Source organism: Mandrillus leucophaeus, unplaced genomic scaffold, assembly GCF_000951045.1.
Source record: "Mandrillus leucophaeus isolate KB7577 unplaced genomic scaffold, Mleu.le_1.0 Scaffold213, whole genome shotgun sequence".
In the NCBI taxonomy this organism is placed as follows: Eukaryota; Metazoa; Chordata; class Mammalia; order Primates; family Cercopithecidae; genus Mandrillus; species Mandrillus leucophaeus.
The window spans coordinates 207,291-220,670 of record NW_012102177.1 but is presented as its reverse complement, the minus strand read 5'-3'; the positions used below and the strand labels follow the sequence as shown (position 1 = coordinate 220,670).

General features: G+C 49.1%; 1 protein-coding gene across 1 annotated transcript in view; it reads right to left on the bottom strand.

The window, feature by feature from the left end:
* GYPC (glycophorin C (Gerbich blood group)) overlaps positions 1-11,656 on the bottom strand; it is a 21,182-nt gene extending 9,526 nt beyond the window's left edge. Inside the window, exons 1-6 of the mRNA XM_011980505.1 lie at positions 11,560-11,656; positions 9,023-9,160; positions 7,178-7,238; positions 6,749-6,788; positions 6,488-6,560; positions 2,243-2,350 (exon numbers count right to left, since the gene is read on the bottom strand). Of these exons, the coding sequence (XP_011835895.1) occupies positions 2,243-2,350; positions 6,488-6,560; positions 6,749-6,788; positions 7,178-7,238; positions 9,023-9,160; positions 11,560-11,656 (517 nt within the window). The remainder of the gene's footprint in view (positions 1-2,242; positions 2,351-6,487; positions 6,561-6,748; positions 6,789-7,177; positions 7,239-9,022; positions 9,161-11,559) is intronic.
* Between the last annotated feature and the right edge of the window lie 1,724 nt (positions 11,657-13,380).

Sequence of the window (13,380 nt, the reverse complement as noted above, 5' to 3'; positions counted from 1 at the left end):
CTTTCCTTTCCTTTCCTTTCCTTTCCTTTCCTTTCCTTTCCTTTCCTTTCCTTTCCTTTCCTTTCCTTTCCTTTCCTTTCCTTCTCTCTCTCTTTTCCTTCCTTCCTTCCTTCCTTCCTTCCTTCCTTCCTTCCTTCCTTCCTTCCTTCCTTCCTGTCTTCTTTTCTTTCTTTCCTTCTTTTTTTTCACTCTCTTATAAGAAAGCAGCTGCTGGTGTCAGGAGTCATAGTGGGTGAGGGGAAAACAGACTTCCCAGCTAGGGGTCCACAGCAGGAAGCAGGTGGGCCAAGCTAGGGGTGTCCGGGACCAACAAGGAGCTTAGAGGTGGGGAAAAAGATAATATAAGACATCAAGTCAGCATAGGGACCCAGTGAACACACCAGGAGTCAGGGCCTGGGGAGCCAGGAACCAGGTAGGGTGGAGGGTCCAGCATTCACAGTGCTTCTCAGTAGCAAGACCTAAAGCAGGACCATAGCAACTTCAAGTGGGTGCTGGACTTTGTTATACAGTGTGAACAAGTGCAGCCTCCAATTTAGTATCTAGCACCTAGTAGGTACTCAATAAATGTTCACTGAATGCATGAGTAAATGCATGCATATATAAATAAATGGATTTAGTGGTGGGCTTCTAGACTTTTCCAGTCACCAAGCACCTCAAAGTTCAGAAAGAAAGAATAACAGTTTGCTTACGTAGACATGGATGGTTACAGAAGCTCAAATACCCAGAACGGCCCTCAGAAATTTTCCGGGTGAAGACAGCATTTCTTATGACAGTTTGTCCAACAGAATCAGGGTCAGAAGAGACTGTTATTTCCTCTTCCTTTAAAACAACTAATAATTGCTTACTAGGTGCCAGGTGCTGGTCTCAACATTTAATGCATTTTAACTCAGTCCTTGCAACAGTTGCCAGGACCTTGCTTGGAGCTCCTCCATTCTAAAACCATGAAAGCCCCAGAAAACAAGGCAGAGCTGGTTGCTCTGTGTACACTATACAGGGGGAAAAGATGAGGCCATTAACTGTGCTTGGGACAGGTTGTGTGGTTTGTGTTTTTCAATGGCCTGATGGCTGCTCCTCACCCTACCCTGCTCCCATTCCCTCCCGGGGAGTGAGGACTGCAGCGAATCTGCAGGAGGAGCAGGACTTGGCCACACAAAGGACTGAAGTGGGAGAGGGTAACGAAGAGGATGACGAGGTGCTGGTTATGTGTGGGTGGGGGAGCAGTCACCCCTCACTTCTCCTGGGACTCCAGAGGGATGGAGAAGTACAGTGTGAGGCGACTGAGGAGGGGTCAGATCACTCAGGGCCTTGAGAGTGATGGGGCAGCAGTCTCATGGGGCAGGGCTGTTTTGAGTTTGGGCATTTACTTTGAAGCTGCAGAACAAGCCTGTGCCTTTTCTTAGAATGCAGGTTTCTTTGGAGGCCTTGGGGAGGGACTGCTGAAGAATATGGAAAGTCTGAAACTGCTCCCAAGTCCCACCTTTATAGAACAATTTCCTAAACTTCCTACTGCCTTCAGGGGAACACTTGTGTCTGCATAATGTTAATAATACCACCTAAGAAGAAAAATGCTCAGCAGTGCAATAAGTTGGAGAATGCCAGGGTACACAGAGTCCAATAGGTGTCTTTGGTTACTTGCTGCTGCTGCTTTTTGTATCTTTTAAAATTGTAGATATTTCCTGAGTTATTAATAAGCTACTGAGAAGTGTGGATCTCAAGAAGGTCACAGAGCACACAGCACCTCCCAAACTTGGTTGTTCTCGTGACACAGTTTGCAGTCACAGCCATGACCCGTGGGGATCCACTTGCTCACGGTTCAAAGCAAGGCAAAGGCAGGCTCAAGTTTCCTTGAGGATGGAGATTTGGGGGCATGGACCCAGGGCAGAAAATAATGTGGGATGAGGGAGATGGTGGAGAAGTCTAAGTAGCCTGGTCAGTCTACCCTCATCCCACCTCCACCCTCAACCTCCCTCACCAAAGCTGCTGCCTCTCCAGCCCCTGAGTTCCTCTGAGTCAACAGCCCTGAGGAAGGCCAATAAATACATACACAGATATGTATGATGCACATATGTATATATATTTACCCAGGGCTAGACTCCTCCATTTCACATTCAAAAACACCTCTGAAGGAGAGAAAAAATGACCACAGCCCCCCATGCCCAAGTCCTTAGGTCAGTTCTCCCTGGATGTTTTCACCAAGGCCCCCGACCCTGGCTGCTTGAAGGGCTCTGTGATGACAGCTCACCTGCAGTGATAGAAGTGTACATTGTGGTGGGGCTGTGCGATGAGAGCTCACCGTCAATGGTGGTAATGTCCATTGTGGTGGAGTGGGAGGACATTCCTGGATCAGGCCCTGTGAACAGAGGACAAGAATCTGAGGTCAGAGAGGAAGACTCTCCATGCCTAGCAGCACCTTGGCCCAAGCTGCATCCTTTGCTCAGGTGAGAGCAGCTCTGTCAATAGGCCCAAGTGGACAGAAGCAGTGTGGTGCACCCACCGACTCTTAGCAGGGGTGCACAGACCAGGAGCCAGGTTCTGGTTGGTCACTGACTGGGATGGAACTGTTTGAACCTGAACCACCAGGTCACTCCAGGTCCATTAGAGTTCTCTGCCATATGCCTGCACTGAGGGTGGTGCCTCCACCTGGTAGATGCTCAACAGTTATCTGTGGTGTGTATGAAGGCAGGGACTCTTGTTATGTTTATGACAGAATGTTTGTGGAGTATCTGATGCTTACACCAGGGGTCTCAGTCCATTTTGTGTTGCTATAGCTGAATACTTGGGTAATTTATAAAGAAGAGAGGTTTATTTGGCTCACAGTTCTAGTGGCTGGGAAGTCCAAATTGGGCAGCTGCATCTGTTGAGGGCCTCATACTGCTCCCCCTCATGGCAAAAAGCAGAAGGGGAGCAGACATTTGCAAAGAGACCATAGGTGATGCAGAAAGCAAGAGAGTTTAGAAAGCTGAATTTGGTTTTATAACAACCTGCTCTCAGGTAACTAGTCCAGTCTCATGACAGAAAGAACTCTCTTCCTTCCTCAATGGGGTATTATTTTTTGCTTGGGGGTTTGTTCCTTTTGCTTCAATTTTTTCCCCCCGGTTCCCCCTTCCCTTCCTTGCCCCTTTGGGATTCAATTTTCACCTTGGGCTTTTGCAGGGTCAAACCACATCCAAACCATAGCACCAGGTGTTGCTTTAGTTGTCTTCTATCTACTGTATCATGCAGTCTTCACAGCCATCCTATGAGGTGCCTGGTGTTATTGGCCCATGTCACAGGAAGAACACCAAGGCTCAGAGATGTGATGTGCCCATGATCACACAGCTCATTCAGAGTCAGGTCAGGACTTAGCCAGTGCTCTTGCCTCTGGAGTGGACGTTCTCTCTTGGAGAATCCCTTCCCAGGGCTCCTGTCTGAGGAGTCGTTCCAGAAGCCCTCCCTTAGGTCTTTCCATTGACTGTCGTGTGGGAAGGACCAGTCTATGACACTATCCCAGTTACTGAATGCGTTTTTTCACGGCTTAATGGCCTGGCCAAAGAGGGCTGGGATGTGTAGGACATCAGAGACCTGCATGTTTCCTAGAGTTGCTGCACAGAATGCCTTCTCTCCTCTGGGAGATGATTGTGTAGAAGGATTTATTAGATCACAGAAATATCAGTGTTAATATAGGAAATCCCATGTTCCCATTACAATGGCTCTGCATAATAAAACAGAGAAGGATGCTTCATAATAGTCATTTCCACTCAGAAAATCACTTTAATTATAGTGTTTTGAGGTCATTCTCCCCAGTGCAGCTGCCAGATGCCTCTTTCTTATAAGAAACCAGCTGCTGGGGTCAGGAAGCTGGTTGGGTGAGGGGAAAACAGACTTCCCAGCTAGGGGTCCACAGTAGGAAGCAGGTGGGCCAAGCTAGGGGTGTCTGGGGCCAGCAAGGAGCTTAGAGGTGGGGAAGAAGATAATACAAAGCATCGAGTTAGCAAAGGGACCCAGTGAACATACCAGGAGTCAGGGTCTGGGGAGCCAGGAACCAGGTAGGGTGGAGGGTCCAGCATTCTCAGTGCTTCTCAGTAGCAAGACCTGAAGCAGGACCATAGCAAGTTCAGGTGGGTGCTGGACTTTGTTATACAGTGTGAACAAGTGCAGCTTCCAATTTAGTATCTAGCACCTAGTAGGTACTCAATAAATGTTCACTGAATGCATGAGTAAATGCATGCATATATAAATGAATGGATTTAGTGGTGGACTTCTCGGCTTTTCCAATCACCAAGCACCTCAAAGTTCAGAAAGAAAGAATAACACCTTGCTTAAGTAGACATGGATGGTTACAGAAGCTCAAATACCCAGAACGGCCCTCAGAAAATTTCCGGTGAAGACAGCATTTCTTATGACAGTTTGTCCAACAGAATCAGGGTCAGAAGAGACTGTTATTTCCTCTTCCTTTAAAACAAGTAATACTTTCATACTAAGTGCCAGGTTCTGCTCTCAACATTTAATGTATTTTAACTCAGGCCTTCCAACAGTTCCACTCCATAGGAGTTATTATTAGCCCCATTTTACAGATTTGGCAGCTGAGTCCCAGAAAAGTGTTATTCTCCCCGGCTTGTACAGCTACCTTGAGAGTCAGAAGTCTGTGATTTGAAGCCCTGGCAGCTTTGAGTCAGTGTGTTTTGTCTTGTAGCGCACTGCCAAGTGGAGAGCCTTGGTAAGCTGCTCTCCATTTGGCTTGAACGACTTGGGGTGCATTTCTTGGCTTGTTGTTAGGGACCTTGTACCCACATCTGTATACTGGGAGACTATACCCACTTTCAGCAGGCCAGCCAGGCTGGGGGATGGGTGGGGCCTGAGACCTCTGGGACATTGCCACTTGGGCCTCCCAATGTGGGCTCCCTCCATGCTCATGCCCACTAAGAAGCATGCTGGGAAGGAAAGTCCCTCAGCTGGAACTACTCCCTCTATGCCCCATGTCCTCCAAGTGTGTGGAGCTTGATTTACACATGTCTCCCGATGTGACAGACTCCAGGGAAGCGGCACTTTAGCCGGACCAGAGCTGCCCTATAGTAGTAGATCATCGTCAGCATAGAGAGGAAGCTCGAGGCTGTCTGGGAAGGTGCAGATGCTGTGAGACAGTGGTTCTCAAAGCATAGTCTCTGAACACACAGCATCCTCTGGGAGCCTGTTAGAAATAGAAATTCTCAGGCCCCAGCCCAGACCTACTGAAGAAAAACACTAGGACTGGGTCCCAGTAATTACTGTAGTAGATTCTGACACATGCTGTAGGCTGGAGAGTGCTGGTGTAAGGAGGGCTTCCGGAAGCGGTGACATCAGGCTTGGTCCTTTAAGGACAAATAGGACTTTGCTGCACAAAGCATATAAGCATTCCAGGCAGAGAGCTCAGCATCTAAGGCAGCTCTCCCCACTTCTCAGCTTTCTCCCCAGTGTCTGCTTGCCATCCACGGCTCCAAGACTCCGGAAGCTTCTGGAGATGGCGGGGTGAGAGTCCCCCTCGGCGCACTCCCTTGCCCTGTGCTCATTCAGCTAGCATCAGTGATATCAGGTCTTTGGAGAAGGCTGGCCCTGCCCAGAAAGTAGGTGGTTGTCTGCATCCAACTTAAGGGGCCTGGAATGAAAGCCTGCCCCTTGCTGGAGCTGAGGGATGCTTCTGAGGTTGGGATTAGGTTCATGCTGAGCTCAGCAACCAGGATGAGGGTGATCTGCGGGCAGCCTTGGGGGTGCGTTTATGGCAGAGTAAGGTGTTAATTATGGCCAAGCTTGGGTCTGGTATCAGAAATAGACAGTTACCCAGCACAGCGATTGGACAGACATGAGAGGACCCATTTTTTGGAAAGACCCAAGCATCCTACTTTTTTTCTTCCGAGCCCTCCTCCAGGTTGCAAGGTCCCCTGCTGCCCCCTGCAACACCCCCACCAGACAGGAAGCTCCACACGTTCGGGCTTGTGTTGCTCACAACTCTATACTCAGCTTTGTACTGGGTGCCTGGCACTGAATGACAACTGCTGAATGTTTGAAAGCCTTCTGGGGAACCACGAACCAACTAAACTGCAGCCTTCACTATGCTCATCTTTGTGGAGCTGGGAATGGGTTTTCATCCAGAGAATTTGCCATTGGCTGCAGTCATCCCTATCAACTCTCTATGTCCTCAGGATGTCAACTGTCTATTCTCTGGCGGAAGGCAGCCACCCCTGGAGGCAGCGGGGCACACATGCACAACCCTGAAGTGTGGGCAGTGTTCTGTGCTTCAGTTGGCAGCTTGAGTGCAGCTATTGGGGTGAAGGACCTCAGCTGCAATGGATTCTCAGGGGGCAGTGGTGTTTTTCCGACGTGGATGGAGAGCAGGGGTCAGGTGCTAGCCCTGAGGATGGAAGTCATGCTCCTCTGTTGCCACCAAGAGCCTCTCTTCCCTTTCATTTTCAGATGACACTGTGCTAAAAAGTTACTGTTTTTCCCGCATGGGCTGGTCTTTACATTTCCGTACCCAACTCCCATGGCTCCCCTCTGCCATAGGCGTTGTTGAAGGAGTTCCCCACTTCCGGTCTTCCACTGTCCATCTGGTCCAGCAAAGAAAGAAGAATTCAGGCACAGGGTGAGGGCTTGAAGGAGGGGAGTGAGAGTGAGGATGGCTTCAGACTAGAACCCCCAAGTGTTCTGGGAGGAGGAAGATGATCTCAGCCTCAACATCATGACAGGAAATGTAGGTTTTTCATGGGGGTCTTGGAGACTTCCTGCAATGACAAACCTTGTTGGTGACAGTGATGCAGCAGCAATGGCAGCGTCGACTGCTTGACAGTTGGCCAGGTGTTGTGCCAGTTACCCACAGAGGAACTTACAGGCCTGGTTAGAAAAGTCAATTTACCAGGCCGGGTGCAGTGACTCATGCCTGTAATCCCAACTTTGGGAGGCTGAGGTGGGTGGAACACCTTAGGTCAGGAGTTCAAGGCCAGCCTGACCAACATGGTGAAACCCCGTCTCTACTAAAAATACAAAAATTAGTTGGGCGTGGTGGCGGGTGCCTGCAATCCCAGCTACTCTGGAGTCTAAGGCAGGAGAATCACTTGAACCTGGGAGGTCAAGGTTGTAGGGAGCTGAGATCGCAACATTGCACTCCAGCCTGGGCGACAGAGTGAGAATCCCTCTCAAAAAAAAAAAAAAAGAAAAGTCAATTTACCAAGCACTCTGAAGCAGCAAGGCTTTGTGCAAGTCTGATTTGGGGTTCAAGAGCCGGACAGCTATGGGGGAAAGAACAGTAACCTTTAGGGGTGTGGAAAGTGCTTCGCAGCTAGCACTGTGGTTTTTCTTCCTGCTCTGGATTCCTCAGCGTCCTTGCACAAGTGAAGTAGAAATCAGATGACAGTTGAAGTACATGAACTAACTTTTCTTTTTGGTAGGAAAGGTCAAATGCATTTACTTGCCCTTGATGGCTGGCTATTATTGCTTCCAGAAAAGATGCAGTGTAAAGGCTCTAGGGTCTCAGAGTAAAGTGCCCCCAAGAAACAAATAAATAGCTTATTACCCATCCATCCATTTCTCCTAGAAGCCAGTCGGTGTTGGCTGAGCAGTTAGCATTTATTCAGCCCTAGAGTTGCAGGGAAGAGGAGAACATGGTGTGTGTCCCCAGGAAGCATATGACTTGGCTGGGGAGGTGCAAAAGTCAGATTGCCCACAGTCTCTGTGTGATGAAGCATCAAAATGAGCATTGACGAGATGCTCAGGAGACTTGTGGAGACACAACCGTGAGACTGAGCCCCAGGACTCTAGGATTCTATGGCATTGGGGGTGCTCATAATTGTGCTGGTTCATTCTTTCCTTCAGCAAACCTTTTGTAGCACCTACACTCCAGCCATATGCTCTATCGTTAAGGCCAAGCCCCTGCAGTCAGGAGCACACTGTGTAACCGACAAGGACAAATGCATGTGGGTAAGTTGGGAAAAGGTTGCTCTCTGTTGGAGCCCACAGATCTTCAGTGTCCTCAGGAAAGGCTTCCTGGAACAGGTGGCCCCAAGTCTGTCCTGAGATGGCGGGTGGGCAATGCCAGTGTGGTAGTGGGCATGGTGGTGGGAGAGATACACGAAGGGAAGGCCGTGATGATAGATTGGTCAGTAAGTTTCTGGGTTGGGTGGAGAGCCTTCCTGGATGCCTGATCACCATGGGCTCCAGGGACTTGCTGGATGTATGCTATTAGATCTTCAATCTGCCTTCACTCTCAGGCATGGCCACCCTTCCCGTCTGTGCAGAAAGCACATGTGCATTCATCTGGTCTTGCCGATGGAATACACAGGTGAGGTTGATGTGAACTTGACCTGCCTGTTCAGAACGTGTCTGAAAGTCTCAAGGTCACTATGATTGCCCTGAAGGTCCATATGGGTGACCTTATAAACAGTCCCCCAACAATCCCCAGGGCTGCCAAGGTGCTGTGCAATTTAGCTGTACTGCTTTGACACTCTATGTAAGACTATCCGCAGTGCTTTCCTCCTCCTAAACCTTATCCGGTCTTATCTGTGGCTGCGGTACCAAAACACCACATGGATGACAGGATTGGACCCATGCAGGCTGCACGGCACCATCTGGATGGAAGTGTGGAGGCCTGCAAGGGTGGGTGTGGAGGAGACGTGGCCTCTCTGCCCCGGAGAAGACAGTCATTCCCATGTCAGTAAACTGGGATGAAGCAGAGGCTCAACACTCAGACGGCAGAGTCAGCAAAGGACATCTGCTCCTTACGCACATCTTGGAGTCTTGCTGCGGAACTTTTCCTACCTAGTCATTTGCTTTTGGGATGTGCTCCCAGGAGGAGAACTGGAAAGCAAGTGAGGCTGCCGTGACTTAGAACTTGAACTGTCTGGTTCCAGGGTTTTCTCTGTATAGATTCCCTGTTATTCCCCCTGAGCCTTAAAAAAAATTTAAACACAACCTTACTTCAACACCATAACCAATCTGCCTCAGTTGAGCTACAATATCTAAGTAAAAGGAAAGAGTTTTTTCTTCATTGTGAGGAGACAATATGAAAAAGCGGAACCATCGACTCCTAAGTCCAGGATGCTGACAACAGCAGAAATCAGCAAGGCACCCTGAAGGAGGAAGAATCTGGGGATAAAAGCCTGGCTGAGCAAGGTGGAGTTACCCTTGTCCACCACTGGGGAGAGGAACTTGTCAGCTGTGGATGGTGCAGCATTTGTAATTTATCAGGAAAGCAGAAAATATCCTTTTTTTTTTTTTTTTTTTTTTGAGACAGAATCTCGCTCTGTCACCCAGGCTGGAGTGCAATGCGCAACCTCCGCCCACCAGGTTCAAGTGGTGGGTTCTCCAGTTGAACTCAGCCTCCCGAGTAGCTGGGATGACAGGCACCTGCCACCATGTCTGTCTAATTTTTGTATTTTCAGTAGAGATGGGTTTTTCGCCATGTTGGCCAGGCTGGTCTCGAACTCCTGACTTCACATGATCCGCCCGCCTTGGCCTCCCAAAGTGCTGGGATTACAGGCGTGAGCCACCTCACCTGGTCACAAATATCTTTCTTTACTCATGGCATAGATTGAAGGAAAGCAGAACCACAATTTCCCCAGCCTGACCCCCAGCAGACACACCCTGCTGGAAGATTTCTAGGGAAATCAAATTTGAAAGAGGCAGGAAGAGTGGGGAGGAGGCGATTCTAGTGGCTCTTATGTCTGGGAAGTTCCTGGGGCTTGGTCAGCATCTGGCTGCTGGAGGTGGGTAGGGACTGGAGTGGGTGTCTGGGGTCAGCAGGCAACTGAAGAAACTCAGGCTTAAGACAATGCCCAGATTGCTGAAAGGAGCGTGGAAGCAGAAAGCTGCCCTAAACAGTTGGCGGCTTCAGCACACTAGAAGGGCAGTCCCCGCCGTGTAACCTCTGACTTGTCCCTGCATCTGCATCACGCCAAGGGATCTTCACAGCAGAAAGAGAACAGAGTCCTTAAGAGGGAACTGAAGCTGAGGGGAGAAGCGGGACATGCCGTCTGAGAGTGAGTCAGCATCCAGGCTCGCAAGAACCCCACCCTGACAGAGATGGGGACTGGGCACAGTGGAGGACTCAGAATCTATTCCTTCTGCCTGTCTCCTGCCTGCCCCTATGCCTGGTGCTGGGTTTGGGGATTTGGGGCCCTTGTGCCAGGGTCTGGTCCATGCACATGCCCTTCTGCTCTATAGCTCCTGGGACTGCAGTCTTTTTGGCCTTGTTGTTGGAAAATTAAGCACGTGTTCCCAGCTGATCCACCTACTAGACCACTGCTGATTGATTTAAGGATAGCTGAGCCCCAGTGAGGCAGCAGGGAAATGCTTCTCCAAAAACAGGTGTTTGGGGCACCAAAATGGCAAAGGAAATGGCTGTGTGCAGATGTTCTGAGGAGCCAGGAAGGCCCGTGTATCCCAATCAGTGTCTGCTTGACTTGCCAGCTCCAAGCTCCACCAGAGGTGGCTGGAATGCAGAATACCCTGGACACACCAATTTTCAGCCTCAGCTCCATCCAGACACCTCCCTGAGGAGAGTGAGGGTGTGTAATCCTGCACACCGTGCTCCTGGACCCACCCATCTGCCAGGCTCAGGGCCAGGCATCTGGCCGCCCTGCTGTGAAGTCAGCACACTTGCCAGGCATGGCGCAGACAGGTGAGGGAGTGGCACCTCAGTGGCGACACTCATGGCCAGACTATTTTGAGGAATGCTATGTAGCTTTTCTTTTTCTTTCTTTTCCTTTCCCTTTCCCTTTTCCTTTTTTTTTTTGGCGAAATTTTTGCTCTGTTGCCCAGGTTGGAGTGCAATGGCGCAATCTCATCTCACTGCAAACCACGGTTTCTTCACATGTAAAACCTGGTGGCACAACCATGTAGCCTCCTTGTAAGCTAGTTTGTGGTACATAGTGCCTGACATAGGTCAAGCTATTTGAACATTAATTATTCTGATCGTCAATATGTCAAAATGGGATTCCTAGAAACAAGTACCTTCAATACTCTGGTACACTATTTGGCATATGTATCACCCTGAGAATCAAGCGATCCACTTCTAGGAATTGATCCTAGAGAAACAATCTGGATCAGGAACAAACGTCTGGGCTCAGGAAAGTAGATTGCAATGCAGTCTAAAATGAAAAATTAAAGAGAGAGAACAATCTAAATGTTCCATATTTGGGCATTGGTTATGTAAATTACGATACTCGCATATGACCCAGTATTATGCAGTTAGGGAAGGGGTGCACGTGAACTTAGTGACCGGAGGAAATGCTTAGGGTATGATGTTAAGTGAAGAAAACAAGACCCTCTAAATAGAAATGATGAGAAATATTCCACAAAAGTCTTAAGACAAAGGAATGAAAGGAAATACACGTCAAATGTTAAGTACTGGCTTTTAAGTAGTAGATGGGTTAGGAGTGGTTTTGTTTCCTTCTAATATATGGCTGTCTGTGTTTTCCAAGTCATCTACAAAACACATGTGTTACTTTTACAGTGAAGAAGTGGGGATGGATCTTCAGAACTGGTTATTGTCTTGCAGAATCTTCAAAGTCGCCGACTAGAAGGTCTGTCAAGGTCCTTTCCCGCCGCCCTCACCTGCCTGCCTTGCTCCAGGTTCCTGCTGGGTGCCTGCACCTGCTTTGCAGTGTCTCCTGCGAGCTGGCATCAGGCTGTGGTTGGATAGCAGGACCATGACCACCTTCTCTGAATGGCCCTCTGAGTCTTGTGTCCACACATCCTTTGCCTAACCTGGTCAGGAGATACTCCAAGTAGCCGTTTTCATTTCCAAGAAAGACATGCATGTTGTGGAAAAGAGAGAGTGCATTCAGTGACCACAGCTCCTCCCACCCTTTCCCTGGGCTGCAATTGCAGGTTGAGAAATGTGGGCTGTGGCTTCAGTCCATGGTTCACCCCCAGTCCCTTGCTTCTGCAGGTGGAAATGAAGGGAAGTTCTGACCTCTCAGGGAGCAGGTCAGAGGCTGGGCATTTGGAGTCACAGCACTGCTGGCCACAGACTTTGCTTCTCGAGCTGCCTGAGTTTGTTATCGGTGTGCTACTCAGCTGTCCTTTCAGGGATCACCAGTGTGAACAGTTTCTTAGAGGCACTGGAAAGGTTCCTCTCACTCCCTACACTCATTGAGAGTCCCCTGCCAGGATTATCTGAGGGGAGGCTCTGGGTTTTCCCTTGGATTTTGGCCTCATGGAGGGAAACCCTACACTGAAGTGTGGAGACTCAGTTTCTCCTCTTGGCCTCATCTTTCTCCATCTCCTCTGACAATTCCTGTGGCCAACTTCAACCTCTTCATCCTTATCCACATCGTTGGCTTCCTTTTCCAAGATATAATGAATCTTTCTTTCATCAACAATTTGGTGTAATCCCAGCACTTTGGGAGGCCGAGACGGGCGGATCATGAGGTCAGGAGATCGAGACCATCCTGGCTGACACGGTGAAACCCCGTCTCTACTAAAAAATACGAAAACTTAGCCGGGCGAGGTGGCGGGCGCCTGTAGTCCCAGCTACTCGGGAGGCTGAGGCAGGAGAATGGCGTAAACCCGGGAGGTGGAGCTTGCAGTGAGCTGAGATCCGGCTACTGCACTCCAGTCTGGGTGACAGAGCGAGACTCAGTCTCAAAAAAAAAAAAAAAAAAAAAATTGACTCCACCGTTTTGTTTCCATATTTGTAAAGAAACATGAGGTTTGGCTCCTGCACGCAATGATCACTCTGGACCCCCCACTGGAGTTTTAGATGTACACTGAGTGATTAATACTGTGGTTTTGGAACCTGAGTTGCATGGGGTGGAAGTGAGGAAACACCTTAAAGAGGTAAAAATCATTCTTAGCTTACCCGACTGTACAAAAACAGGCCACAGGTTGTATTTAGCCCACGGGCTGTAGTTTGCTGAACAACCTGTTCATATCACCATTAAGATGCTTTCTCTGTCTCTGCACTAATTTTTTTTTCGGATGGATTTTCACTCTTGTTGCCCAGGCTGGAGTGCAGTGGCACGATCTTGGCTCACTGCAACCTCTGCCTCCCGGATTCAAGCGATTCTCCTGCCTCAGCCTCCTGAGTAGTTGAGATCACAGGCATGCGCCACCACACCCGGCTAATTTTGTATTTTTAGAGATGGGGTTTCTCCATGTTGGTCAGGCTAGTCTCAAACACCCAACCTCAGGTGATCCACCCGCCTCGGCCTCCCAAAGTGCTGGGATTACAGGTGTCAGCCACCAGGCCCGGCTGACTCTGCACTAATTTTTGAGCTCCTAGAAGACACTGACTGTGGTTTTTTTTTTTTTTTTTTTTTTTTTGCTCTAGCATCTGAATGAATGAGTGATGTTGCTTAAAATATCCTCTGACATGTCCTGGCTGATCCCTGATCCTTCTCTCATTTTTTTTTTTCTTTCTCTACACACCTG